The sequence below is a fragment of the Callithrix jacchus genome, chromosome 11, assembly GCF_049354715.1.
Source record: "Callithrix jacchus isolate 240 chromosome 11, calJac240_pri, whole genome shotgun sequence".
Classification (NCBI taxonomy): Eukaryota; Metazoa; Chordata; class Mammalia; order Primates; family Cebidae; genus Callithrix; species Callithrix jacchus.
Window position 1 is genome coordinate 18,075,256 of NC_133512.1, and position 25,568 is coordinate 18,100,823.

The 25,568-nt window shown below is 45.0% G+C and overlaps 2 protein-coding genes across 10 annotated transcripts in view; both read right to left on the reverse strand.

Moving 5' to 3' along the window:
• GRB10 (growth factor receptor bound protein 10) overlaps nt 1–25,568 on the reverse strand; it is a 212,968-nt gene that overhangs the window by 151,973 nt on the left and 35,427 nt on the right. For 5 of the 9 annotated variants that reach the window (XM_054237096.2, XM_009002177.4, XM_078342438.1 and 2 more), the window contains exon 2: nt 167–263. The exons of the other annotated variants lie outside the window; for them this stretch is intronic. Coding sequence is in view for 3 of the 5 variants with exons in the window: in XM_009002177.4 (XP_009000425.2) it covers nt 167–217 (51 nt within the window). In the remaining 2 variants the exon portion in view is untranslated. The remainder of the gene's footprint in view (nt 1–166; nt 264–25,568) is intronic. 9 annotated transcript variants of the gene reach the window in all.
• LOC144578329 (uncharacterized) overlaps nt 1–25,568 on the reverse strand; it is a 79,803-nt gene that overhangs the window by 29,273 nt on the left and 24,962 nt on the right. Inside the window, exon 2 of the mRNA XM_078342440.1 lies at nt 24,080–24,234. Coding sequence (XP_078198566.1) covers nt 24,080–24,234 — 155 coding nt within the window. The remainder of the gene's footprint in view (nt 1–24,079; nt 24,235–25,568) is intronic.

A 25,568-nucleotide genomic window follows, 5' to 3' on the forward strand; every position in this document is an offset into this window, starting at 1 on the left:
GAAAGGGCCATGGGCCCCTGTACCACGGGACTTGTCACCAGGTCCTGCTCCAGCATGTCCTGGTGACCTGAGAGTGACAGAAATGATCCATGGCTGCTGGCGACGTGTACCCTGGCCCTCGACCAGCACCATCAGGCCAGGATCAGATAGATGTGCTCGCCCATACCTGGTAGTACGGATGGTGCAAAAAGGAATCTGAGCAGCCGGCTAAAGCCATGGGTTCCTTCTGCCTTCTTCAAATTACATTTACTGCACTGGAGCACCTGGAATAAAGACAGACTGTGAGAAGCCAAGCCAGAAAAAAAATTCACGACATATGGCTGGTTCGAGTGCGGCATGTCTGAATGAGCAGTCAGTGAGGACGCTTGCTCGGGACGCAGCTTTCTGCTGACGTGCAGAGACGGTCCCCAACTATGGGGACCTGAGAAGTCATCTGCGAGGTCAGAAGTCTGTGGGGTAGAAGGGTGCCCAGAGTGGTGAGGGTGACATCAGACCCTCTAAATTTAACTCACACGTTCCCAGCACTCCCCTGCACTGCCTCAGCCTTCTTCCGTCTAACACCTACTAACATCCTGCAACTTCATCATCCTTTCAGAAATCGGGATTCAGACAAATCCCAAAGAAGACTGGTGGGGGTTGTGTGTGTGTCTGGAGCCAGGACCACGGAACAGCACTGAGTGAATGCTGGATCTACCAGTCACAGAACAAACGGGAATTCTCGGTGGCTATCCAACCCAACAAACTTATTCCACACTCTCTCTTGAAGGCCACAGCACCTAAAACCGCATAAAATGAGGAATATTAATTCTAACAATCAAAATAACAACAAAAATCAAGACAAGACCCTGTTATGGGATGAACTGCATCCTCCCAAAGTTCCTAAGTCGCAGCCCTAGCCCCAAGGACTTCAGAATGCGACCGTATTTGGGAAGAGGATGTTTAAGCAGGTAATTAAGTTAAAATGAGATGATATGGGTGGGCCCTAATCCAATACAAGTGGTGTGTTTCTTCTTATAAGAAAAGACTAGAACACAAACATATACAGAGGGAACACCATGTTCAGACACCAAGAGAAAATGGCCATGTGCAAGCCAAGGAGAGAGGCCTCAGGAGAAACCAAATCGGCGGACACCTTGATCATGGACTTCCGGGATCCAGGACTGTGGGAAAGGCATTTCTGCTGTTTAAGCCCCTTCACCGGCTCCCCAGTCTCTGGTACTTCATTATGACAGCCTTACCAAACTAACACAGACCCACAATATAAAATCACTACAAAATTCTCATCACAGCTAAAAGGAACAGAAGCATCTCAGATCTGTAAAATTTACCACCAACCATGTTTTCTGCAAGCGTTTTGCTAGAATCCTTCAAACCACAAAAGAATGGCCCCGGAACACTCTGTTGGGGTTGAAAGAAACTGATCGATAGCAGTGGAAGTGCTGGCAAGGCGGAGGGAGTGTGTCCATGACCCGCCACCCCCAACCTGTGAGAACTGTGGCCGGCATCCACCCTCCACCTCTGCCATGACTCCCAGTTCCAAGGCCTCAGCCTTCTCTTCTCCGCTGGCAGTCAGCCTGTCCTCGGGACAGCTGGTGTTACACGTCAACTGTCCTGGCTCTAATTCCCAGTCACTTAGTCAAACCCTAGTCTGGCTGTTGCCGTGAAGGTATTCTGTAGGTGTGGTTAATGTCTACAATCACTTGGCTTAAAGGAATGACCCTTAACAGAGGCATTACCCAATCCACAGAAGGCCTTGAGAGCAAACACTGAGATTTCCTAGCAAAAAAACATTTAGCCTAAAGACTATAGCAAACTCCTGCATGAGTGTCCAGCCCGTCTGCCCTGCAGATTTCAGACTTCCAAGTTCCTTAAAATAAATCTCTATATATGGAACACATATGAATATAAATATATTTTTACATACTTAAATTTTATATTTAATTTTATATTCATTATGTAACATTATATATTTAAATATATATATTTATATCCATACACATATAGGCTTGGTTTCACTGGACAGGCCAGCACCCCCAGCCCTCAAGGTGGACCAGTGATTTGAAATCCTTTGCTGCCAGATAGCAGGACCACACCTGGATGTCTCCTGCGGGCAGCCAACTCTGCCTCCCACACCAGTAGTACAGCCCTGAGCGTCTCCTCACTCTGCCCCTCACCCACCGCCTCCCAAGTCCTAGCCCCATCTCTAAACACTCCTTCCACCTTCTCCCCTAACTGCAGGGACCTGTTTCTCTCCGCTTCACACACATCTCTGAGGGCCTGGGAGAGGAAGGAGTGTCCTCTTGGCCGCCCTGCCACACTGGGTGATGGTTCTGCCACATCCTACCAGCTGCCCATGCCCCACAAGCATGCCTCCCTGCTGCGTCATCTCCCAGTCTCCCAGCTCGCCCATGCAGACCCATTGGCTCTCTGGAATTCCTGGATGTGTTCCACATATCGAAATATATTGTTATTTTCTCCCTGAAGTCTCAAACTTAATGTGTATTAAGACTGTCAAAAATATCACTGAATATGCCAATTTTATTACCTAAATATCACCTTTGAAAGTATTTGCCAAAGGGGATTGCTTCTCAGCCAGGAAAATGTGCGTCCCATAAGCCCAGTGGAACAGCTTCCTCGGGACAAGTAAACTATAGTTAGATACGGTAAGAATGCTGGGCTATGTCTGGTCTCTAATAAAATGTAACAATCCACAGCTAACATCATGCTTAATGGTGAAAGATGAAAAGCTTCTCCCCTTGAGATCAGGAACAAGACAAGGACACCAACTTTCACCATCTCTATTCAACATAGTATTGGAAGTCCTAGCCAGAGCACTGTGACAAGAAAAAGAATGTTCAGAGATGATATATGACATAATCTTACCTGTAAAAACCCTAACGATTCCATAATAAAAAAACTATCAGAGCTAGTAAATAAGTTCAGCAAAGCAATACCCAAAAACCATTTGTGTTTATAAATAAAGAACAATCTAATAGATGATTAAGAATTCCACTTACAATAGCATCAAGAGTAACAAAATATTTAGAAATACAGGTAATCAAAGAGGCGAACTACTTGTACATTGCTAATTATAAAACATTGCTGAAAGAGCATAATAAAGACATAAATAAACGGTAAGGCATCCTGTGTTCATGACTTGAAGGAACTAATATTGTTCAGATGAAACACTATCTAAAGCAATCTACAAATTCATTGTAATGCCTATCAATATCCTACTGGCATTTTTTTTTTTTTTTTTTGCAGAAATTGAGCACAGGGTTTGTAAAGAGCTGATCTTGTAAAGTTCTGTGGGCATGAGCAAGTTAGCTAAGATTGAAATGGAATTATTTAGATTTTTCCGTAGGTTGAACATTAAAATGAAAGCATACCGATACAGGGCCAGAATGTAGGCCCAGGTGTCTGAGTAACAGGGTTTCCTTAAAAAAACTGATCTGTTCTTCAATGAAAAATTGTAAAGGGCTCTAAAAAGTTTATGAAAATCTTACCTTATGGTCAAACTAATTAAAACTATATAGATTTGCAACATTTTATTTAAAAGTAGCTTTAGCATTAAAGATGCACTAATGCAAACATGAAATTTGGTGTTTTCTTTTGGAAAAGATTTTTATATAACGTTGAGACAAATATTTTTGTTTGCCTTTTGAGAAAACTACAGGAAAAAAAAAAAAAACTGGAAGAGAGAACAAAAAACAACAACAACAAAAAAGTCATTCTAAAATTCACAGGGTTTCTCAAGGGACCTGAAAAGCCAAAACAATCTTGAAAAAGAACAGTTAGAAAACTCACACTTCCTGATTTCAAAACTTACTAATGGCTAGGCATGGTGGCTCACACCTGCAAACCCAGCACTTTGGGAGGCCAAGGTGGGCAGCTCACTTGAGGTCAAGAGTTTGAGCTCAGCCTGGCCAACATGGTGAAACCTCATCTCTACTAAAAATACAAAAATTAGCTGGATGTAGTGGTATATGCCTGTAATCCCAGCTACTTGGGAGGCTGAGGTAGGAGAATTACTTGAACCTGGGAGGTGAAGGTGGTAGCGAGCCGAGCTAGTGCCACTGCACTCCAGCCTGGGCAACAGAGCCAGATTTCATCTCAAAAAACAAAATAAAACAAACAATAACAAAAAAACACTACCATGCTACCGTAATCAAAACAGTCTGTTACTAACATAAGGACTGACATATATCAATGGAATAAAATAGAGAGCCCAGAAATAAATCCTCACATATATGGTCCACTGATCTTCAATAAGGATGTCAAGAATATTCGCTGAGGAAAAGGAAGTCTTTTCAGTAAATGAATGGTTCTAGGGGCTGTGTGTGGCGACTCGGTGGACTGCTTGAGCCCAGGAGTTTCAGAACAGCCTGAGCAACAGGCTTAAACGCTGCCTCTAAAAAAAGTAGCCAGGCATGGGCATGTGCATCTGTAGTCCCAGCTAATTGGGAGGCCGAGGCTGGAGGATCGATTAAGCCCAGGGACTGAGGATGCAGTGAGTTGTCATAATGCCACTGCACTCCAGCCAGGGCAACGGGGAGACTGCTTCAAAAAAATTAAAATAACAATTTTTTTTTAACGGTCCTAAGAAAACGGGACATCAGCATGCAACAAAATGAAGTTGGACCCTAACCTTACACCATAAACAAAAAGTAACTCAAAATGGATGAAATACCTAAACGTTTAAGAGCTACAACTGCAAAGCTCTTAGAAGACAGGGAAGAATCTTCATGACATTAAATATGACAGTTATTTCCCAGACATAACACCAAAGGTAAAGACAAAAAATAAATTGGGTTTCACCAAAATTCAAAACTTTTGTACATCAAAGGATGCTTTCAAAAGATTGTAAAGACAACACATAGAATGGGAAAAGTACTTAACAAAGTATTTATCTGACAAGGGATTAAATGTACATAACATAAACATTTATAATGTATCATAACATATATGTATATATTATATATAAATGATACGTTTGATTCTGTAACCCCCACCCAAATCTCATGTTGAACTATAATCCCCAGTGTTGGAGGTGGGGCCTGGTAAGAGGTGACTGGATCACGGAGGTGGTTTCTAATGGCCTACCACCCACCCCTTAGTGCTGTCTCATGATCAAGTTCTCTCAGGATCTGGTTATTTAAAAGTGCGTAGCGCCTCCCCCTTCACTCTTTTGCTCCAGGCACGTAAGATGTGCCTCCTTCCCCCTCACGTTCTGCCACAATTCTAAGTTTCCTGAGGCCTCCCCAGCCATGTTTCCTATACAGTTTATGGAACTGTGAGGCAATTAAACCTCTGTTCTTTCTAAGTTACCCCATCTCAGGTAGTTCTTTATAGCAATATAAGAACAGACGAGGCTGGGTGTGGTGGCTCACACCTGTAATCCCAACATTTAGGGAAGCTAAGGCAGGCAGATCACCTGAGGTTAGGAGTTCAAGACCAGCCTGGCCAACGTGGTGAAACCCCATCTCTACTAAATACACAAAAACTAGCCAGGCATGGTAATGGGTGCCTGTAATCCCAGCTATTCAGGAGGCTGAGACAGAAGAATTGCTTGAACCCAGAGGCGGAAGTCGCAGGGAGCCCAGATCATGCCATTGCACTCCAGCCTGGACAAGAGCAAAACTCCATCTCAAAAAAAAAAAACAAAAAACCCCACAACAGACTACTCCAATAAAGAATGTCTAAAAAAAAACACAAGCAACCCGATTTTAAAAGGCACAAAAGCTTGAGTAGACATTTCTCCAAAGAAGATATACAAATGGCCTAAAAGCACATGAAAAGGTCCTCAACATCACGCATCATTAGGAAAATGCAAATCAGAACCGCAACAAGAAACCACCTGACACCCATTGGGATGACTGATATAAGAAATAATAACCACAAGTATTGGTGAGGATGTGGAGAAACTGGAACCCTTGTGCTTTCCTGGGTAGGAATGCAAAATGGTGCTGCTGTGGTTGAAAACAATATGGTAATTCCTCAAAAAAATTAAACACAGAATTAACACATGACGCACTTCTAAGCCTGCAATAGCAATTCCACTTCTAAGCATATAATATAAACTAATCAAAAGTAGAGGCTCAGGTACTTCTATACCTATGTGCATAGCAGCACTATTTATAATAGCCAAAAGGTAGAAGCAGCCCCAGTGCCTACTGATGAATTAATGAATCAACAAACAAACCAAATGTGATAAATACATACATGGAATGTTCAGGGACAGGGTCTCCCTGTCACTCAGGCTGGAGAGCAGTGGTATAATCATAGTTTGCTGCAGCCTCAAACTCGTGGGCTCAAGAGATCCTTTGCCTCCCAGGCAGCTGGGTCTATGGGACTGGAGGAGTTCACCACCATGCCCAGATAACAACCTCACTTCTGAACATCCTACAGTTATACGAATTGGAGGATCTACTGTGCTACTTTAAAGAGTTTGGGTTCTAATCATCAGCTGATTTATCAAAATGATGTAATTTATATTCATAGATAACGAGGAATAGTTTTATAAGCCAGTAGAGAGATAGTAGCTTTATGTCTATAATAAAGACTCTCATTAACAGTTGTCAGATGATTAAGAAATTGTATCAGTATCTGTTGTCCTTTTGCTCCCCTTTATTTAAGGGGCCTATTAACAATTTGGTTTGCAGTGTTGATTTAACATTGTTCTTTTAATACTGAAGGTCAAACCCTCCTTTGCAAGATTGCCATCATAAATAATGTATTAAAATCTGTGGATTTTTAATTAATGAAAATCTAAATAATCTTCATGATAAAGTTTAAACTTTATTGGACTACAGTTCAGAAAAATCGTTCCAGCAGAGTCAAAAGTTTACTCATTCTAAAGTCAACATTTTTCTCAACAATGCCAATATTTACACTTCTGGGTCCCGCAGCTGAAGCTGAATGTCTTTGTTTTTCTGATTATATGGATTGGTTTTTCTTTCCATGTTAGGGCAATTTGTACTAGTTAAATTAAGATGATACAATTGTCATAAACTTGATAAATGCTGCATCCATTAACACTTTTTCTGAAAAGTGCATTGGGTGTTCCTAACTGAAACTCTACAGTCTGGCAGACTACAGATGATACTCTTCAGCCCTCACATCACAGCTAATCACAAATTATGTTTATGGTGGATTTAAATTGCAGAGCGTTCACGTTCCCATCTGAAAAGATGGTCAAATGGACATCCTCTCACGCAATGCCAATAGTCAGATGACCAAACAACATGTCCGTGACTCATCTATGCTCACCTTGTCCATCCCGAGTGGCAGGTGGCTCAAGAACCCATGCAATCCACTCTCATATTTCCTTTTCTGTTCTACTATATTTATTTAAAAAGCTTTTCATGACCTACCAACTTGATTTCAAGACCTGATAACAGGTTGAAACCCACAGTTTGAAAATTAGGCGGGGTTGTATTTGGGCTTGTGGTCAAATCTGGGTTACCAACAACTTCAGTTAGGGAGCCCGCTCCTCATGTCCCCTCCCATGCCTGCCCCTTCACACCCAAGTGCTGTCCAGGACACGAAGAGGCTAGCCCACTGGCCTTGCCCTTTCTATCCCCACTTCATCCCTCAGTCCTCACTTCTCTCCTCCCTGGCTCAAGAGAGCCAGAAATGTTCCCAGCAAACACCACAGCTCTTAGGCCAACTCTTCCGGCGACTCCCTCTCTTAGGAAACACAGCTCATCTGCTTAAATGAACCTAGCCAGCCCGGATGTGAGGCTGGAGGGAAAGTCCTATGGCTGTGCCATACAAATCCTTTCTTTTGTTATTTAGCCACAAATCAAAAATGTGCATTTAACAGTGCTAGAACATTCTACCTCATTTTCTTAAGAAATCTACATTGTACTTTCCAAGATGTGTGTTTCAGACTTTCTCATCTCTCCCCCGGAATGCTGGCCCCAACTTGCAAGACACTCAGATGACAGTCGCGTGTCTGCCACACCTGACCCACGAAAGTGGCACACAGTTCTAGCTCATCACCCAGGTGTATCTTCTCCATGGCAACAACCAGTTCCTGACAGCTTCAAATTTGAGATAGACACAGACCCCATCTTGTTCAAGAACTCAGTCTTCTTCCCTATTCTACTCAGAACAGCACATAGTAACAGGGACCCACGAAAGATTTGCTGACTAGTAAGATAAGCTGCAGAATTATTGACGGGCAGGTTAAGTAATAAAATTCAATTTAAAATTTAAAATCTTAGGAAGAAGTTTTGAGTCTGAAATCATTGTAGAATTGTTTAAAAGCTATCCCTTCCATTAAAGCCAGAGGATCGTTCTCTTTATCAAGAAAACTATAATTGAGCAATGTGCATGGTATATTAAGATCATGACATGTAGAATGGAAAACAATACTTACATTCTAAACCATCATAAAAAGATAAAAATAAACTAATAATTCTTTAAACATCAACGGGAAAATAGATGAAGACACATTCAAAATCCAACTTACAACAGAAGAGAGAAGACACAGCAGTAAATATCAGTCATCCAATTCTCCTTTTCAAAACAATATTAAAACTATTCTAATAAAAAAAAATACTCAAGGCAAATAGAAAAGCTTTAAAAAGGGAGCCAGAAAAGAAAAAGACAGAATGGGCAGATAGAAAAAGAAAACACAATGCAGGCAAAGTAAACGCAATGGCGGCCATGACAGTCACTTAAGGCAAAGAAACAATAATCCAAATGCTAAAAGGCATAACACACTGAGAAAAGCACAATTGATAATGAATAAAAGCAGCAGTAAGCCTTTATCCTCCAAACAGCAAGGTATCAAGATCTATAAATCTACAATTAAAAGCAGGTTTCATAAAAAGTTTACACTTCGATAAAAAGTCCACATTAAAAACCAACCAACAAAAACTATGAGATTCTCAAGGAGAAACTGAGGAAATCCAGTTGTTGCAGATGTTGGTTTATTATGTAGGACAAAGAAACTGGGATAATGGGTAATGAGAAGGCATTCATTGATATTTAGAAAAACAAGCATTTGCAAATATTTATAAACATTTGCAACATTAGGTTTTTTTTTGGTTTCTTTTTTTGTTTTTAATGAATGAGAGGTTCTTATGTTGCCCAGGTTGGCCTTGAACTCATAGCCTCGCCTCCTCAAGCACCAGGACAACTGGCCCGAGCCACCAGGGCTCCCGACATTAGTATTTTTTTTTTTTAATGCTATAAACCACAAAGAATAGCAGCGCATTTTACAAAAATGCAAAGATCTCTGGAGTTACAGAACACGGCCCAAGGAAAACCCTGCTGCAGGCCGCCTCCTCCCAGCCTACATACAGCTGCAGACGGACTCCCACTGTCCAGCACTGAGACAGGGACCGCAGGCCAACGTGCCAAGGGGCTCCATGCTACAGCCAAACACAAGAAAACCAGAAATTAGTAACATATGCCTTAAAAAAAAAAAAAAAAAAAAAAAAAAAACTCAGGCACTTGAAAATTAAAAACAAGCTCTGGCCTAAATAACTGGTTCAAGGAGGAAATAAAGATACAGTACAGTGCTAGACAATTAGAACAATGCACACCCCCATGTGTCGAGACAAAATGAAGCCATGAGGCACTGGCCTCTTTTATAAAGACAAAATAAATCAACACCAATCCAACCATCTTGAACCAGAAAGAAAATACAGGCAAAACAATTCAGAAAGTAAAGCATAACAAAATTTATTAAAATCCAAGAAATATAATAAAAGACAAATCTCTTAAATGCATAGTCAAGAAAAACATACAAAATTTTAAACAATGACATACAATAATTTTTACTCATACAGTAATTTTATGTTGAAATTTTAATTTTTAAATAAACTACATACCCAAATCAGAAAAAAAAAAAAACTGAAGTAAAAACACTTAAAATATAAAGAGTAAAAAGGAAATTGAGTAAAACCCAAACTCTACCTACCTTGGATGGAAGAACTAATCAATGACCATCATTTGTCAAGAGAAGGAAAGAAAGATTCTGAAGTACCTGTTAAGAGCAGGCCCTCGGCTCAGTGCTCTTTATGTATTCTATGTGTAAACACACACACACACACACACACACAGCCTGATCACAACAGAAAAATGAAGTGCTGAGATGAAGGCCCAAGGGCTCGTGATGGGACTCAGTGAAGGAGACCGAGCTCAGTCCAAGAGTTCATGCCCTAAACCAGAATCCTAGAGTCTTAGGGTTTTCAAATGATGGTCCCTGGACACGACATGGGCATCACCTGGGGGCTTGTTAATATACAGAGTCTGAAGCCCAGGCCCTGACCTACTAAACCAGAAACTCAGTGGAGGGGGTAGGGTCCCATAACATGTGCTTCCACAAGCCCTTAGGTGATTCTACTGCTGGCCTAGTCCCAACTACTGGGCTACATATTACATCACAGTGGGGAGAGGGGAAGACTCTGCATGCCCAGGCTGCATCCCAGACCAAGGAAAATGAATCTCATGATATGGAAGGAGTTGGGGACAATATTGTTATAAGCTCCTCAGGTATTTCCAAAGGTGAGCCCCACCACTCATCTCTTTTCTTTGAATTACTGTTCATTTCTATGTTTGCAGGGAGAAAACATGGGGGGAAAATTCTGTAAAGCTTTGAAGAATCACATCCACTTCCTGGGAGCTGGGAAGGGGGAACCCTCTGCTACCACAGTGCTTGAAGTAAAAACTATACTCGGTTTCTCAAAATGCCCTAACTGAATTCCTGGGTTCTAGATTCCTACCTCGAAGCTGTACCTGTTCGGCTTCCTGCCTTAACGACAACAACAAAAACACACCTCAGGTTTTTTCATCTATGCAAATACAAAGAATGTCTTTTAGAACACCAATTTCCACTATTCTTCCACAATGCGTTGATGGGAGAAGGGGGAGAAGGCATAGATTCAAGAGCTATTTTAATTATCTCCCACAAAGAATGACCTCATTGCATGTTATTAGGTAAAAGGGTCTATATGTAACCACAGGTATGAGGATGACCTTTGAGTTTTTTATTCTTAGCGGTTTGGAAAAGACTTGTGTGGCATATTCTATTCAAGCACCTACAGTTCCTTCCACCTCAGTAGTCTGCTCAGCCTCCCAACAGAAAACCGCAGATTCTTATATCGATACATGATCCTGAATCTGTTTTGATGGCTTTGAAATGTGTGTGGGTCAGAGCATGCACCTCTGCCAAGCACACTGCCACTTTACGGTGGCCACATCCCTACTGTCATTTGTGGGGGCATCAAGTCCCCTCAACAAACCTGTGGTACAGAGACACCAGCACCATCCCCACTCAACGGATGAGGCAGACTCCAGGTAACCTGGCCAGCAGTCACTCCCGCCGCCTCGCTACCTAGGTCAGTATTGAGGTCTGCTCTCTGCAAATCCAGAGCCTGAGTCCTGAAGGACAGCAGAGAACTCCAACAGTGAGATCCTACTCAGGAGAACAAGGAGAGGCCAACACCAGAAATTGATTTTCATTTTCCAGGCACCCTTACCACTAGCACTGATGTCTGAAAGACGGTCTTCACTTTTACTTTGCTGTGGTCCACACACAGGCATGAAGGCCCAGAGCAGGACTGTTAATGCAGTGACCCAAATAATTTGAGACCCAGAAAGTCAAGAGAAATCAAGAAAGTCAAGAAAAAATCTGAGCAAACGTAACCACAGAAAAAAGCCTAGGCTATCCACAGGCAGAAGATCCTCAAGTCCCTCCACCCTAAAAGCCTCATCAGAAAAAAAAAACACCAGTCTTCCAGTCCTGAAAGGAGGCAAGGGTGATAAAGGCCACCTCCACATGTAGCCTTCTCACATCCGTATTCACCAGAGAGTGGATACACAGCCCTGCTGAGGTAGGCATGGGCAGACAAGAGGAACCCATGCGTACACTGAAGCCTGAACACACTGTGGAACAGGTCAGGGACTGTCTCAATCACACAGATCAGGACACAGGCGCTGCAACACTGTGACCACAGGACCTCGTGGAAAAGAAAAGAAACCATGTGGAGCCATCACAGGCTGGCAGGCTGGGGTCCAAAGAAAAGGACGGCAGGGAGAGAGCAGTATCAGCTGCTCCAGAGATCAAAGCATCCTACCTTTATGCACCCTGGGAAGACTGGCGTGGAGAAGATGGGGAGAGAAGAAAAGCCATTACATAGCTGAGCCTTGAACAAGGTGGGGGTTGGAGCACCAACGCTCCATGCAGTTAAAAGTCCATGTACAATTTTTTACTCCCCAAAAACTTACCTACTAACGACGTACTGTTGACCAGAAGCCTTATCAGTAACATAAAGTCGATTAACACACATTTTGCATGTTATATGTATTACCTACTGTAGTCTTAGAATAAAGTAAGCTCCTTGGGAGCACTTCCAGCTTCACTAGTGGCACTCTGTATGGGTCCCCTGTATTATTCAAACTTCACTGTATTGCATTAAACATGAGAAATACACAAGACCTACAGGAGGTCACTTTTTAATGCGATGAGCAATTCACTGGGAAGGGGGCTTCTCACAGGGAGATGATTGACATCACACAGCATTTCAAGTGGATACTTGCAACATTTGAGCTCACGGCAACTGTGCAATCATTACAGTAGTACCGTAATTATTTCATAACTATGAAATTAAGTGCAGGACGTACTACAGTTAATTCTATGCAGTTATGATTTCATACTGCACCTTCGTGGTTTTTATACTTCTCTCAGCAAATGGCTCCGTGTATGGTCTGTGTCTAAGTTTTGACAAACTTTAACTTTTTATAATAGATTTGTATATATTTTACAGTAACAGCCTAGTCTTCTACATAAATTTTATGTATTCCTGACATAGCCTTTTCTTAACTTTTTTGGCATTTCTAGGCTATGCTGTTTGTAAGATTTTTCAAACTGTTGCAAATCTCCAAAAAATTTTCTAGTAATTACTCAAAAAAACTCCATATATGAAAAGACTCGCACAGTCCAAATCCATGTTGTTCGAGGATCAACTGTAATTTTAAATTTACAATGTATATTACTTAAATACAGATTTAAAATTGGGCTCCTTTTAAAAGAACTTATTTTTCTCTGATATATTAGTATTTTTCTAAATCATGAAAGATTTGTTTCTATCTTTAGAATGATTACTTCTGATAATCCTTGATACTTGAATTTTATAAATTCGTACAAATTACTGAATGCCTTTGGCTGTCTTCCAAGGAACAGATCTTTGTACATTTAAATTACAAAAAGAGAGACAAAAATTAAGAGACCAAATCAATTAAGACAAAAAGGGGAACAATTACCATGACAACACATTACCAACTACCCCCGCCCCACGGGTCCAGAAGCACTGTCTTCCTTTGGGAATAGATGAAGCCGACAGGAAGGAAAATCAAAACCATTCCGATCTGTCTTTGCTGCCTAAAAATACTGAATTTTGTAATTGTTAGGAAAACAGCTAGAACTTTATCTGAAAAATAAAAGATGCTCTATAAAACAGCCCTTGGATTTAAACACTTTATAAATTATATGTGCTCCAAAGTCATTCCACCAATCAACACTTGATGGTAAACCACTTGTCCCTATAATAAAACCCAAATAACTCATGTAAGACTTCTTTTCACCTAAAGAAAAGGCCTCAAAAAGTAAAACACACTTTCTAGATGCCAAAGTGAGCTCTCTGGTTAAATTAGGAAATACAGAAGACAGTGGCATCAGATCTTAACCTCACTTTCTCGGCAAATTTTGGACAAGGCCTGTGATTCGCTCTCTTCCCAATGGGGCCCCAGAGCCCAGTATCTGAGCCTTAAGGATACTGTCCTGGGTGCCGCCGAGAATGAGACGTGGCAAGTGTGTACCCATACAAGCCCCAGAAAGAGCCTGGTCTCTTCCAAGGAAGTGATAAGCTGTACAGATGCTTCCCAATTTGACGATGGTTCAACTCAGGATTTTTCGTCTTTACGATGGGTTGATGAGCATGTAACCTTGTTTTCAGTTGAAAATCTCCTTACAACTTACCATTGGGTTGTAGTTTCTATAGAAAGCGTGTGGATTTCACACCATCAAAAAGCCAAAAACACAAACCATTGTTAAATCAAAAAATTAAAATTAAAAGTCAAACCATCATCAAATCAGGCACCATCTACTGTGTTGTCAGCACTGAATGTATTTTCAACTTAAGAAATTTGTGTCTTATGATGGGTTTATCAGGATGGAACCCTGTAAATCCTGTAAACCGAGGAGCAATTTATTTTCTTTTATACCTAAGACCAGGATTCTAATGAAATAAGGGAGGAGTGGGCACCCTCTTGGTGACACCGCCAGATCCAGGAACTACGTGGGCTCCTACGGGTTTTTCCTCAGCAGCACCAAGATGATAACAGCAATCACCAAAAACACTCCACGTGGACTCTCTCTGCTGTGCCGCAAACCTTCATTCACCCTCAGCTACTCACTTTTCCACAAAAAAGGCTTTTCCTCCACTGCTCTCAACTTCCCACCCCGACCCTTTCCAGTGCAGCATCCCCAAACCCCTCCCTGCAGAACACCCAGACCACTTCACGGCCTATACACCACCCAGTCTCTGCCCCCCAGGCCTCCAATCCCTAAGGCTCCCCTGGCCTGTGCCTGTGTGAGCCATTCTGTGCTCTCTGCCTCCATTCATTACCTCTTCCTGCCCATGTCCTCCGTCTCTTGGGCCGATGAACATTTCTGTGCATTTCCCACTTTAGGAGGGAGGGAAGGAAGGAAGGAAGTAAAGGGACCTTTCTCTTAACCTCGTCCTCCTCTGGCTCTCGCTCTCTCTGCATCCTTCTGCAAGCCTTGATGAGGCATGTATAAAACCCACTGCCTCACCCCTTCAATCAGCAGTCTCTCCGAAGCCCCAGTTTCTGCAGTGAAATTCTCTTGAAACTTATTTGAAGCATTAAGAGTTTCCTTCATGGTCTCTTCTCACTTTCAGCGTCATGGTTGCTGGCGGTGGGCACTGCAGTGAGGAAGACAAACTGAGGAGAGACATCGACTTATCCCTAAGCCAGGAACCCAGGCACGGCAGCTGAACCAGGCCTGGGCTGGGACTCCTGCTCTGGGGAAGGAAACCTGCAAGGCAGAGCAGCACACTGGAGCCGGTCCCCACCATTCCTTCCAAATCCACACAAACAGAAGGCACTGTAAGTCAAACAAGTTCAGGTTTTCTACAAAGTCAAACGTTTTCCTTTCTTCCAGTGCTTCTTCAGCCTTGAATCTAGCAAGGCAGCTCTCTCAAGAGGAAAAGTGAAGTGAAACATTTTCAAAGACGGATTTACCCCCTCTCCAACCCTTTGGGATTTTTCTCCCTCCCACCTCCGCGCACTGGTGCCGCACTCACTGTGAGGGCCCTGCTCTGATGCGAAGAGAAATGGCATGCAAGCATGGAGCAGAGCAACTCCATGGGGCCCCAGCTTCTCTGCTGAAAATAGGCTGCCTGAGAGGAGAGAAGCCAAGAAACCAGTTAGCAGAATCCTGCGCCTGGGCCTTGGATGCTTCGGGGAGAAGTGATGCATTCTGAATCGAGCAGGTGGGACATGTGAAGGAAAAGCTGAGTGGCAACCTCTGGCCTCGGCAAGTAGAAGGAAGGCATCTCCAGGCCCTGAGATGGGAAAGGCATGGGAGACTACAAGTGGGCAGGACGCATGCGTGCAGGTGGGGAATTTCAGAAGGCAAGAGACATGCGAGCAGGTGGGAAGTTCTAGAGGGCAGGACTCATGGGCAGGTGGAATTCCAGAAGGCAGGAGGCATGCGTGCAGGTGGGAAGTTCTAGAAGGCAGGACGCATGGGCAGGTGGGATTCCAGAAGGCAGGAGGAATGTGTGCAGGTGGGAAATTCTAGAAGGCAGGACACATGTGTGAAGGTAGGAAATTCCAGAAGGCAGAAAGTGTGTGTGCAGGTAGGAAATATCAGAAGGCAGGACACATGCACGCAGGTGGAAAATTCTAGAAGGCAGGGTGCATGCGTGCAAGTGGAAAATTCTACAAGGCAGGATGCATACATGCAGGTGGAAAATTCCAGAAGGCAGGCTGGGGACTGTTCTCATCCCCACCTGTTGCTAGTGACACTGTTACTTCAGGGTGGGGAGGGAGTAGATCTGCTCTAATAACTGAATGTAATCACCCCATTTTTAAGAGGGTCCTGTGGATTCGGATTAATTAAGGAAGCCCTGGGTACGGGTTTTCCTCCTCTCTGTCCATCACCCTGAAGCAGGCCCCATAGCCCATGACAGAGCAGCTGTGTGCTAGTATTAGAGGTGGACATCAGACAGTGCATGCCTGCCTGCACACCGCCTGCTGTCGGCCGAGTGCCATGCAGATGGACACAAGTGGTCACCACAGCAGCTGGGGAGGGCGTCACAGCAGATGTCAGAGGTGAGCTCAGGAAAGTGGTGGAGTAGAAAGAGAAATCAGAAGTGGAGAAAAGAGGCAGGAGAAACAGCGTAACAGAACCACAGAGGTGAAGGCTCACAGAATAGGCTGGGAGAATGCTGATAAAATCAGGGCACCAGGGATGGTGTAGGGGGTAAAGAACAAGGCTTTGTGGAACATTTATGATGGTCCAGGTTCTCAGCTAAGCACTGACTTCCGTTTTCCTTTTCATTCTTCCTAACAATACCCTGAGGGTCACTGAGGAGGAGCCTGGGGCTCAGGAATGCCAGCAACCCCAGTGTTTAGCTGCTGTGGCAGGGACTGAGGCCTTTGGACCCCACAGTGCTCCCAGAATAGGGACCAGCTGGGGTAAAGGGCAATGATATCCATCTTGACCATAAAGACTTTGAAGTAAAACAATCAGGTTTCAGAGAGACAGTGAAACCCACGTGTGTAAAATGTAACTCCTCTAATCCTCAAATTAGGGAAAGGCTACTAGGACATTTGTTTCCAAAAGGCCATAAGAAATGAGAACCCATACTTCATAAAGAGGTGCTAAACTAAAAGACATATTAAATAAAAACTCTGGTTCTCTCACCTATAAAAGGGTGGAATGGGTCTAGACCACAATCAACAGGATGCCAAAACTGGTCCAACTCCAAAGGTCTAGATGTTTATAAACACATTAGTCAATTTTATGTAAAATTTGGATTGTTTTTCTTTTATTGAGATGGAGTCTCGCTGTCAGCCGGGATGGAGTGCAGTGGTGTAATCTTGGCTCACTGCAACCTCCACCTCCCAGGTTCAAGCCATCCTCCTGCCTCAGCCTCCCAAGTAACTTGGATTATAGGCACCCACCACTTCGCCCAGCTAATTTTTATATTTTAAGCAGAGACAGCGTTTCACCATGTTGGCCAGGCTAATCTCACACTCCTGACCTCAGGTGATCCACCTGCCTCGGCCTCCCAAAGTGCTGGGATTTACAGGCATGAGCCACCATGCCGTTAGATTGCTATAAAATTCCTTAATGTATAATTATGAAATAGAATTTTAAATAGTTTTGCTTCAATAAAAATATTTTTTTTTCTACTCTGGCCACATTCCTCCTATATTACCAGAGCTCCTATAAATAACCTCCAGAAGTTTTTCTTAGAAAGTTTGTGTAATTTGCAGAATTTGTCATTTTCAAAGCATTTTTCTTCCACTGGTTCTAAACACTGCAATAACTAAGTAATCATCTTCTAATGCAATCATCTGCATCAATCATGCCCACTCTGAACCCCCACTCATCAACTCGTTTGTCTATGAAGAAATCCATCAAAATAACCATTAACAGTACAAAGAGAGGGCACCTTTGAAATGTTACCCTCTTCTCTCCTACATCCCATCTTCAGGTCCACAGCTCCATTACGTCTGAAAGCATGAAATGCTTTAAATGTAAGAATTCAAGTGGAGTTTGTACTCCTTATCATAAATCTCACCTCATGTTATTACATTCTTCCATCTTCCCTTAATTGAAACTGTAACTTAAAAAAAATTTAATGTTCCTTTCAACTTAGGACAGACTGTAACAGCCTGTTGATCCTGCTACTCCCTTGATGAGACTGTTTTCTGGCTGGCCCTGCTCTCCCGGGTGGGGGCAAAAAGAAAAAAGGAAGAACCTATTTCATGAAGACAGCTGGAATGTCTGGCCTGCAGATTGTCGACAGGACCACAGAGGAGCCTTCTGGCCGCTCCCACTGGGGAAGTACCCTAAAACCAGCTCCCTCTCAACCTCAGGAACTGAATTCCCTTAGGAGCTGCCAAGGCGGAAAGTTCTTTGCAAATGTTATCTTCTTTTTTAATCATAAATTTCAAGGATGACCATAAGCAGTATCTTGGTCGACTCTGCTCTTACCACTCGAATATAAAACCTTTCTGAAAAGTTAACTTTGCTGGACAAAGACCAAAATAAATAAAATGAAAAGGGCTTTCCTGCACCATTTCTTGTTTTCCACCTAAGCAGGTGCGCATGCGGAGGAGATTATCCACCGGTTGCCATTCTCCCCCAATGCCTCCATTTCAGGGCAATCCTGTTCAATAGAAGCTCCAACGATCACGGCACACATCGAGCCTGCCAAGAGTCTCTCTTGGGGCAAGATACCTAGAAGTGCTAGGGAACACAGTCCCACAGTTCTAATAACCAACCACAGACAGAACTACATAGAGGAGTATCATGCTTAGGTTTCCCACGTCTACCCCCATCTGTGAAGTCAAACAGCTTGTTGTTGATACCCGAAGAGACAGGTTTGTACATTACAAGGGATATGCAAGTCTCCAATCTAACTATGCCAGCCACTTTAGAAGGAGAACAAAGACAGCAGACACTCTGGGCAACAAATTACCCTAGGTCCCAGCATCAAGCCTCCCCTCATCTCCTGAGTCCCAAAATAACTCTCCACTGCTCAGAAGGATGGATGGGCCCTTCCAAACATCATCCTAGGCTGTCTGAGAACAGCTCTCCCAGGAATCATCTCTACCCACCTATGATATGGATGGAGTCAATAAACAAGGGTATACTCTGAGGTTCCACAGTGGCTTGCTTGGTGGCCCCCAAGCCTGCTAATCACACTCACCAAGAATGAACAAAGGTGGTGACCCATGGGGTCCGAGAGCTCTCTGACCTACGAGCGAGACACCATTTCCCAGCCTCAGCTTGCCTTGGACACTGTCCTCCTCACCATTTCTACCCCTCTGTATCAGGCCAGAGCTCAGACTCCAGGTAGACCCACAGCCATGCCCAATCCAGATGCCCAGAACCCCAGCAGGAAGAGATCCAATCCAGAAAGAAAGAAAAATAGAAGGACACCACTTTCCTAGAAGCCCAGAAAGAAGCTCAGATACGGATAAAGCAATCTACGGAAGCTGTGCCTGAAACAGCAAAAACCTGGAAACAACCCAAATGTCCATCAAGAAGCAGATGAATGAGCCAACTGTGAGGCATCTATACAATGGAATACTCCTTAGCATTAAAAAGAAGCGAACTATTGATAGAAGAATCTCAAAATAAATAGCCAGAGGCCAGATAAAATAAATTGATTCCTTTATGCAACACTCTAGGAAATGCAAGCAATCTATAGTGAGAGAAAACAGATCAGTGAAAGGGTGGGAAGGGGCCAGGCGCGGTGGCTCAAGCCTGTAATCCCAGCACTTTGAGAGGCCGAGGCGGGTGGATCATGAGGTCAAGAGATCGAGACCATCCTGGTCAACATGGTGAAACCCTGTCTCTACTAAAAATACAAAAAAGGCGTTGTGGCGCGCGCCTGTAATCCCAGCTACTCAGGAGGCTGAGGCAGGAGAATTGCCTGAACCCAGGAGGCGGAGGTAGCGGTGAGCCGAGATTGCTCCATTGCATTCCAGCCTGGGTAACAAGAGTGAAACTCCGTCTCAAAAAAAAAAAAAAAAAAGAAAGGGTGGGAAGGAACTGCAAAGGGGCACCAGGAAGTCTGGAAGGTAATGAATATTTTCATTACTTTGGTTACTTGATGATGGCTTCACATATGTCAAAATGTATCCGTTTGCATTAAATATGTGCAGTTTATCGTGCTGAATGAATTATATCTAATTTGAGCTGGTAAAAAAACAATGAAAACAATTTGGGGGGCAGGTGGCTATCAAAGCATTTGGTGTGACCAAGAACAAGTGGAGCAATTCTCCTTACTTGTGGTATAACCCAAATGCCCATTGACAGTAAAGTGCTTTAAAGTCACCTTGTACACTGAGTTAGTGAATGGTGAGTCTTTGTCCCTAGGGGAAATACAGAGTTAGGTTTCTACGAGCTGGTCACATTTTCATCAGCCAATCAATACATAACCTCGTTTTACATGTGTTTCTGTTTAAAGACACTTTACTTAAATATACTGTTGAGGAATCTTGCTGGCTGATCAGGGATGCCAAGGCACATGAATGACACGTGATCCAAGCTTTCCCAGTGCAATCCAGTGAGGAAGAGAAGCTCATACAAAACCACAGAGTCAAGGTGTGCAGGTTAAGTGCCCCAAGTGAGGCAGAAACAAGACAAGAAGAACTCAATAGGAGAATGTGCGAGTGCTCTCCTATGGGGAGGACGGTGAAGCAAAGTTATTAGGGGAAAAATGAGGGGCTACAAAAACAGGAAAGGATAACTAGGAGAATCAGGGAGGCTCACGTTACAGAAGCCGAAAGTTAAGAGGATGTCAAAATAGGAAGGGTGAGGCAACATCAAGGTACACAGGAGTTTCTGAAAGAACTTTTGAATGGGAAAAGCTATGGGACTGTGAGGAGCGAAACGGTTGCACGGCACAACTGTACAAGTTGCCTTTCCTTGGAAAGAGCAAGGTGCAAGGCATACCATTCTTGGTTAGTTTCTGCAAGTTTTTTGGTTCAAACTCTCCTGTAAATGGGAAAGAACCATGCACTGGAGCATCTGGGCAGAGGAATGACCTTAGCGAAGCTCTGTGTCGCTACGATAGCCTGGTGTGATGAGTCCTCCCCTGACTGCATCCCAAGGGTGAGCAGGGTCCTGAGAGTCGCCCTCCTGTGTGAATAAGAGCCCAGGAAGAGCTGCCCTATCGTGGCTGGGCCAGTCTCCAAGGGCCATGAGCAGGAGAGCAGAGCTCTTTCTCTGAGGCCGAGCTCCGCAAGGCAGAAGCTGCTGCAGTGGACACTGAGTTTGGGGATGTGATGCTTTGAACCCCAGGCAACCCCTAAAACTTCTCCAATAAGAACAAGACAAGTAACCAAAAATGGGGACACAGGAGAGCCAAGCTATGGTCCCCAAGAAATCATGGGCCTGAGGGAAACACTCAGGGAAACTAAGAACATTAGGACCATTTGCATATTTCCGCCTCTCCCTCCTTGACCCCAAAACAAACAGGGCTGGCTCTTAGAAGCAGTGAGCAGTGAAGGACAGCGGGAGGGTTGCCCTGAGGCCCAGATGATTCCCCCATTCTAGTGCCACGGCTAGTCACTAAATAGTCTGGGATTCCCACCTCGGGTCCCATCACATCCAGACCTGGGTGTCCTCATCTGAGACCCTCTGTAAACTGAAGTCTACTCTGACAATGACTAGTTCTTCTCAGACTCGCTTTGCAGCATCTTTCTGAAACCCCCGGGACTGGGCTTCACCTGTTAGGTAAAGCAGAACATGAGTTCCAAATAGGGTATCTTTCTACCAAAAATGCATTCCTTGCAGGTAGGGGCTGGGGCCATCTAGTGACCATGGTGGCCCAGCACTTGGACAGTGCCAAGTACCACATGGGTGCCCACATTCACTCATTCACTCGATGGACAGGAGGGAGCCCATCTGACTATCCCAAGTCAAGGAAAGGTTTCATGGCTTACAAAGTGAAACTACTTCCCAGAGCATTCCCTGGAAGGTCATGCCTCATTCAACACCTGCTGACCCCTCGAGGGACTCAAACTAGTCAAATGGGGCCATAGATGGCCACAGACTCAGCGTCTCCCTCCTGGAGGATGGAGGAGGCACCCCACGGAGTAGAGCCACCCACGTAGGTGGACCTGCTCCATTAGCTGCCAGTGATAATCAGATTTCAAGCCAAAACCACAAAGACTAACTGAGAAACGAAGTTTTGTTTCAATGTCATGTCCATGCCAAGCAGTCCCTAATCAGGCTACTGGAATGCAGAGGCTGGGAAGGAGAGCTCTCTTTGCATGACATGACCAGGAAGAAAAGGCAGGAAGTGCAAGGCTGTCAGGTGATCCAGGAAGTGGCGGGGCTGGGGAGAGATGGCTGTTTGCCTTTTTCAGGTGTGCCTCTTCAACACTATAAAGCCTTGCCAGAAAGAAAACTCATCACAAATCTCAAGGAATCTCAGCATCACTCACAACAAATCTGTGTCACCGATGAAGGATCTCAGGCAACACAAAGGGGCAGACGGGTCTGAGGAGGGCGACCACCTGTCCGTGAGCACGGGACTCCCAGACTCAGCATCACAGGGCCACCTTCCTGCAGCTCACACACCTGCCTGATGGTTCAGGCACTGTATGCCATCTGCAGTGAGCAGCCAAGAGGCAAGATGAGGGACTCAGCTGCCGTGGAGCCCTGCCCTGGGTCTCAGGCATAGAAGGGGTAGGACCACTGGCCACAAAGCGGTGGCTTTTTCTCTGATCCACTGTGAGACAGGGAGGTCTGCTACCTTCACCCACCTACGTTGTGACTAGGAGGGTGAAGGGCCTGTTTTACAAAAGACAGTCCATCCTGACAGCACAGCCCACTTCCCCAGCAGGGCAGTGGCAGTCGGGGGAGGTCACGGTTCATGCATGACCAGGGCGCGAGCTGCAGGAGACAGCTCCCCCTCCTCACTGGCACCAGGACCTCTCTACGCAGGGGCACGGACTCTCAGAAAAAAAGCAACAGCAGTGTGAGCTGTCTGGAGGGAAGAAGGAAAACGCCCACGTGCACACCTTTTGAATTTAGAAGGGGACGTGTAAAATGTCACTCAGCATCTAACACAAAGCTAACATAAGGCAGACATTCGGAAAAAGACAACCCAGAACCTTCCTATCAAGGGTGTGGATATGAGGGAAGGTGACCGGCAGGACCCAGCGCCCCCAGCCTCCCTTCGGGCCCTTTGCCTGGGCTGAACTGTGTTCCCAAACATTTCTGTGTGAAAGCCCTAACCCCCAGGACTTCAGAATGTGACTGTACTTGGAGACAGAGTCTTTACAGAGATCACTAAGTTAAAACCAGGTCACAAGGGTGGGCCCTAATCCAATACAACTGGTGTCCTTACAGGAGGAGGAGATTAAAACATAGACAGGTCCAGAGGGAAGAGCAGGTGAGAACACTGCAGGAAGACAGCCATCTGCAAGCCCAGGAGAGAGGCCTCAGGAGGAACCAACTCAGCTGTCCCCTTGACCTCAGGCTTCTGGCCTCCAGAACTGTAAGGAAGCAAGCTTCTGTTGTGTAGCCGCCCAGTCTGCGGGATACTGCGGGGCAGCCTGAGGTAACGGCACCCTCCACTCTAGGGGCAAAGGCTCCATGTCTGTGTGCTGAAGCCGTTCAGGCCTCAGCTCTCTACCTGCATCTCCAGCTACCATCTCAGACCTGCCAACGGCACTGTAAGAATCCCCTACCCAGGGCCGAGCAGGACAAAGAGAAGGTCCATTCCCAGAAAGGACCACCTGAGGCTGATGTGCTAAGAGAAGGCCAGGGCGCCAGCACTGCCCAGGGCCTCTGTTAGTTATAAGAGTCCCCAGTCTCTGCACAGACTGAGGCAAGGGCACACTAACACACACATCAGGAACAAGGCACAGGGCAAGACCCTCCCATACTGTGTTCTAGCCCAACTCCTAAGGCTCGCAAGGGGTGCCCAGAGTGACCCGGGAGGCAGGCAGCGTCACTCCCACCTTATGGAAGGGCATAGGGAGACCCGTGAGGCCCAGAGACATGTCAGCAAGGAGCATCTGCACAGCCTGGCTCTGCTGCAGACCAGTCTCTTGGTCTCTGAGTCCCTTCCTGACTCAGCCCAGCATCCCCAGGCAGAGCCAAGCCAAGGAGGAGCGGGAGAGAGGGGACAGAGACAGGAGACTCCCTTTGGAATAAAGGGTCTAGTATCAGGCCTCTACCTACAGTGACACGCATTCACCAACCACCTTACTCAATACTGAGCAGGCGACTCTCCTGCAAAGAAAGGCACTAGTGACTAGTGTCAAGTATAGGGATTACCTGTCAGGAGATGGCTCAGTAGCTTTGTCTGCTGGGATGGCCACCCAGGCTTCACTGAGAGGACCCAGGTGAAGACCTGGCTGCCGGTCACTGAGCCGCCAGTCACTGGGCCTGCGGCTGCTGCTTCCTGCTCAGCATGGTGGTCAGCGCCAAAGCTGGAAAGTTAAAGAGGCCATCACTGAACTTAGGTAGAATTTATACAAATGAACTTATATTCTGAGCCCAGAAATAAAACTTCTGAAACAGATATAAAAGAATTTTTTTTCCCAAGAAGATCATTTAAAAGAGTGTGCCGAAGAACCAAACACGGACACGACAACAGAAGATGTAGGTTTCTAGTTCCCATGTGATGCCGAGACAGAGGACAGAGGGAAGATGTCCTGGGGCTCTCCGCTCACAGCCAGAATATCTCTGCATCTTGAAAGCAAGCTGCCTCCAAGTCAGGCGGAGTACAAAGTGCACAGACCTTTGCCCTCTTGCAAGGCAAAGTTACCTAGAATTCACTTGTCAATGTCCATGTCCTTCTCAGAGTTCTCCCAGGCTACAAGCTTCGGCCCACCCAGCAGGGACCTGCCTCCATGTCAGACCTGGCCCCAGCCCACAGTGCCTGGTACTAGTGTTCTCAGCAGAACCCCGCTGGGCATTCTACATGGCACACATGCATCCACAAGAGGGGTGCAGAGCAGGCAGACCTGGGGTTCCAATCCTGGCTCTGATCTTCAATTCATCATTCAAGTCTTATGAACTGAGAGCTCAAGGCACAGAGCCCCCAGTTCACAGGTGTGTTCTTGGCATGGAGAAGAGGGTAGAGACCAAGTCAAATCCCTGCCAGAAGAGACTCTGTAGTGACCTGGGCTGGTCTTCCCTGGCTCTGGCCCCAATGCAGGGCATGGGATGAAACCCACAGCACTTGAGGATTTTCATATACTGCACTGGAACGCCACTGGATTTCAACATGTCTAAATGAAACCCACAGAGAATGACTTAGCAGTGTGACTGGCACAAAGCAAGGGTGCCACCTAGGAGCCTCCTATCACTGTTGTGCTGGATGGAGGAGGTCCCCCGCCTGCAAGGTGGGTGCTCTCAACAGATCCCTCCATGAAGGACTCAGAAGCTACATTTTCCTAATTGTTAAATGGTGAAAAGGAAACCTGCCCCTGCCTCTTACCTGATATGAAGAAGTCCTGGGCCCAGAAATAAAAAGACCAATGTGCAACTATAGCTATCAAATGGCTGTTTTTTAGAACAGGTCCCACTGAACATGCTTGCTAAGAATCCAGGCTCCAGAGAGCCTTGGTTCATCTCCAGATACCACCACCCCTTAGCGGCTGATGTCTGGGCAAATTATTGAGTCATTGGGCTCAGTGTTCCCAGCTATAAAATCAGTACACAAACAGTATCTCTCTCACAGAGCTTTTATTAGGATTAAGCGGGCTAATGCATGTAAAGACTTAGGACACGGCCCAACACATAGCAAACATTAAACAAA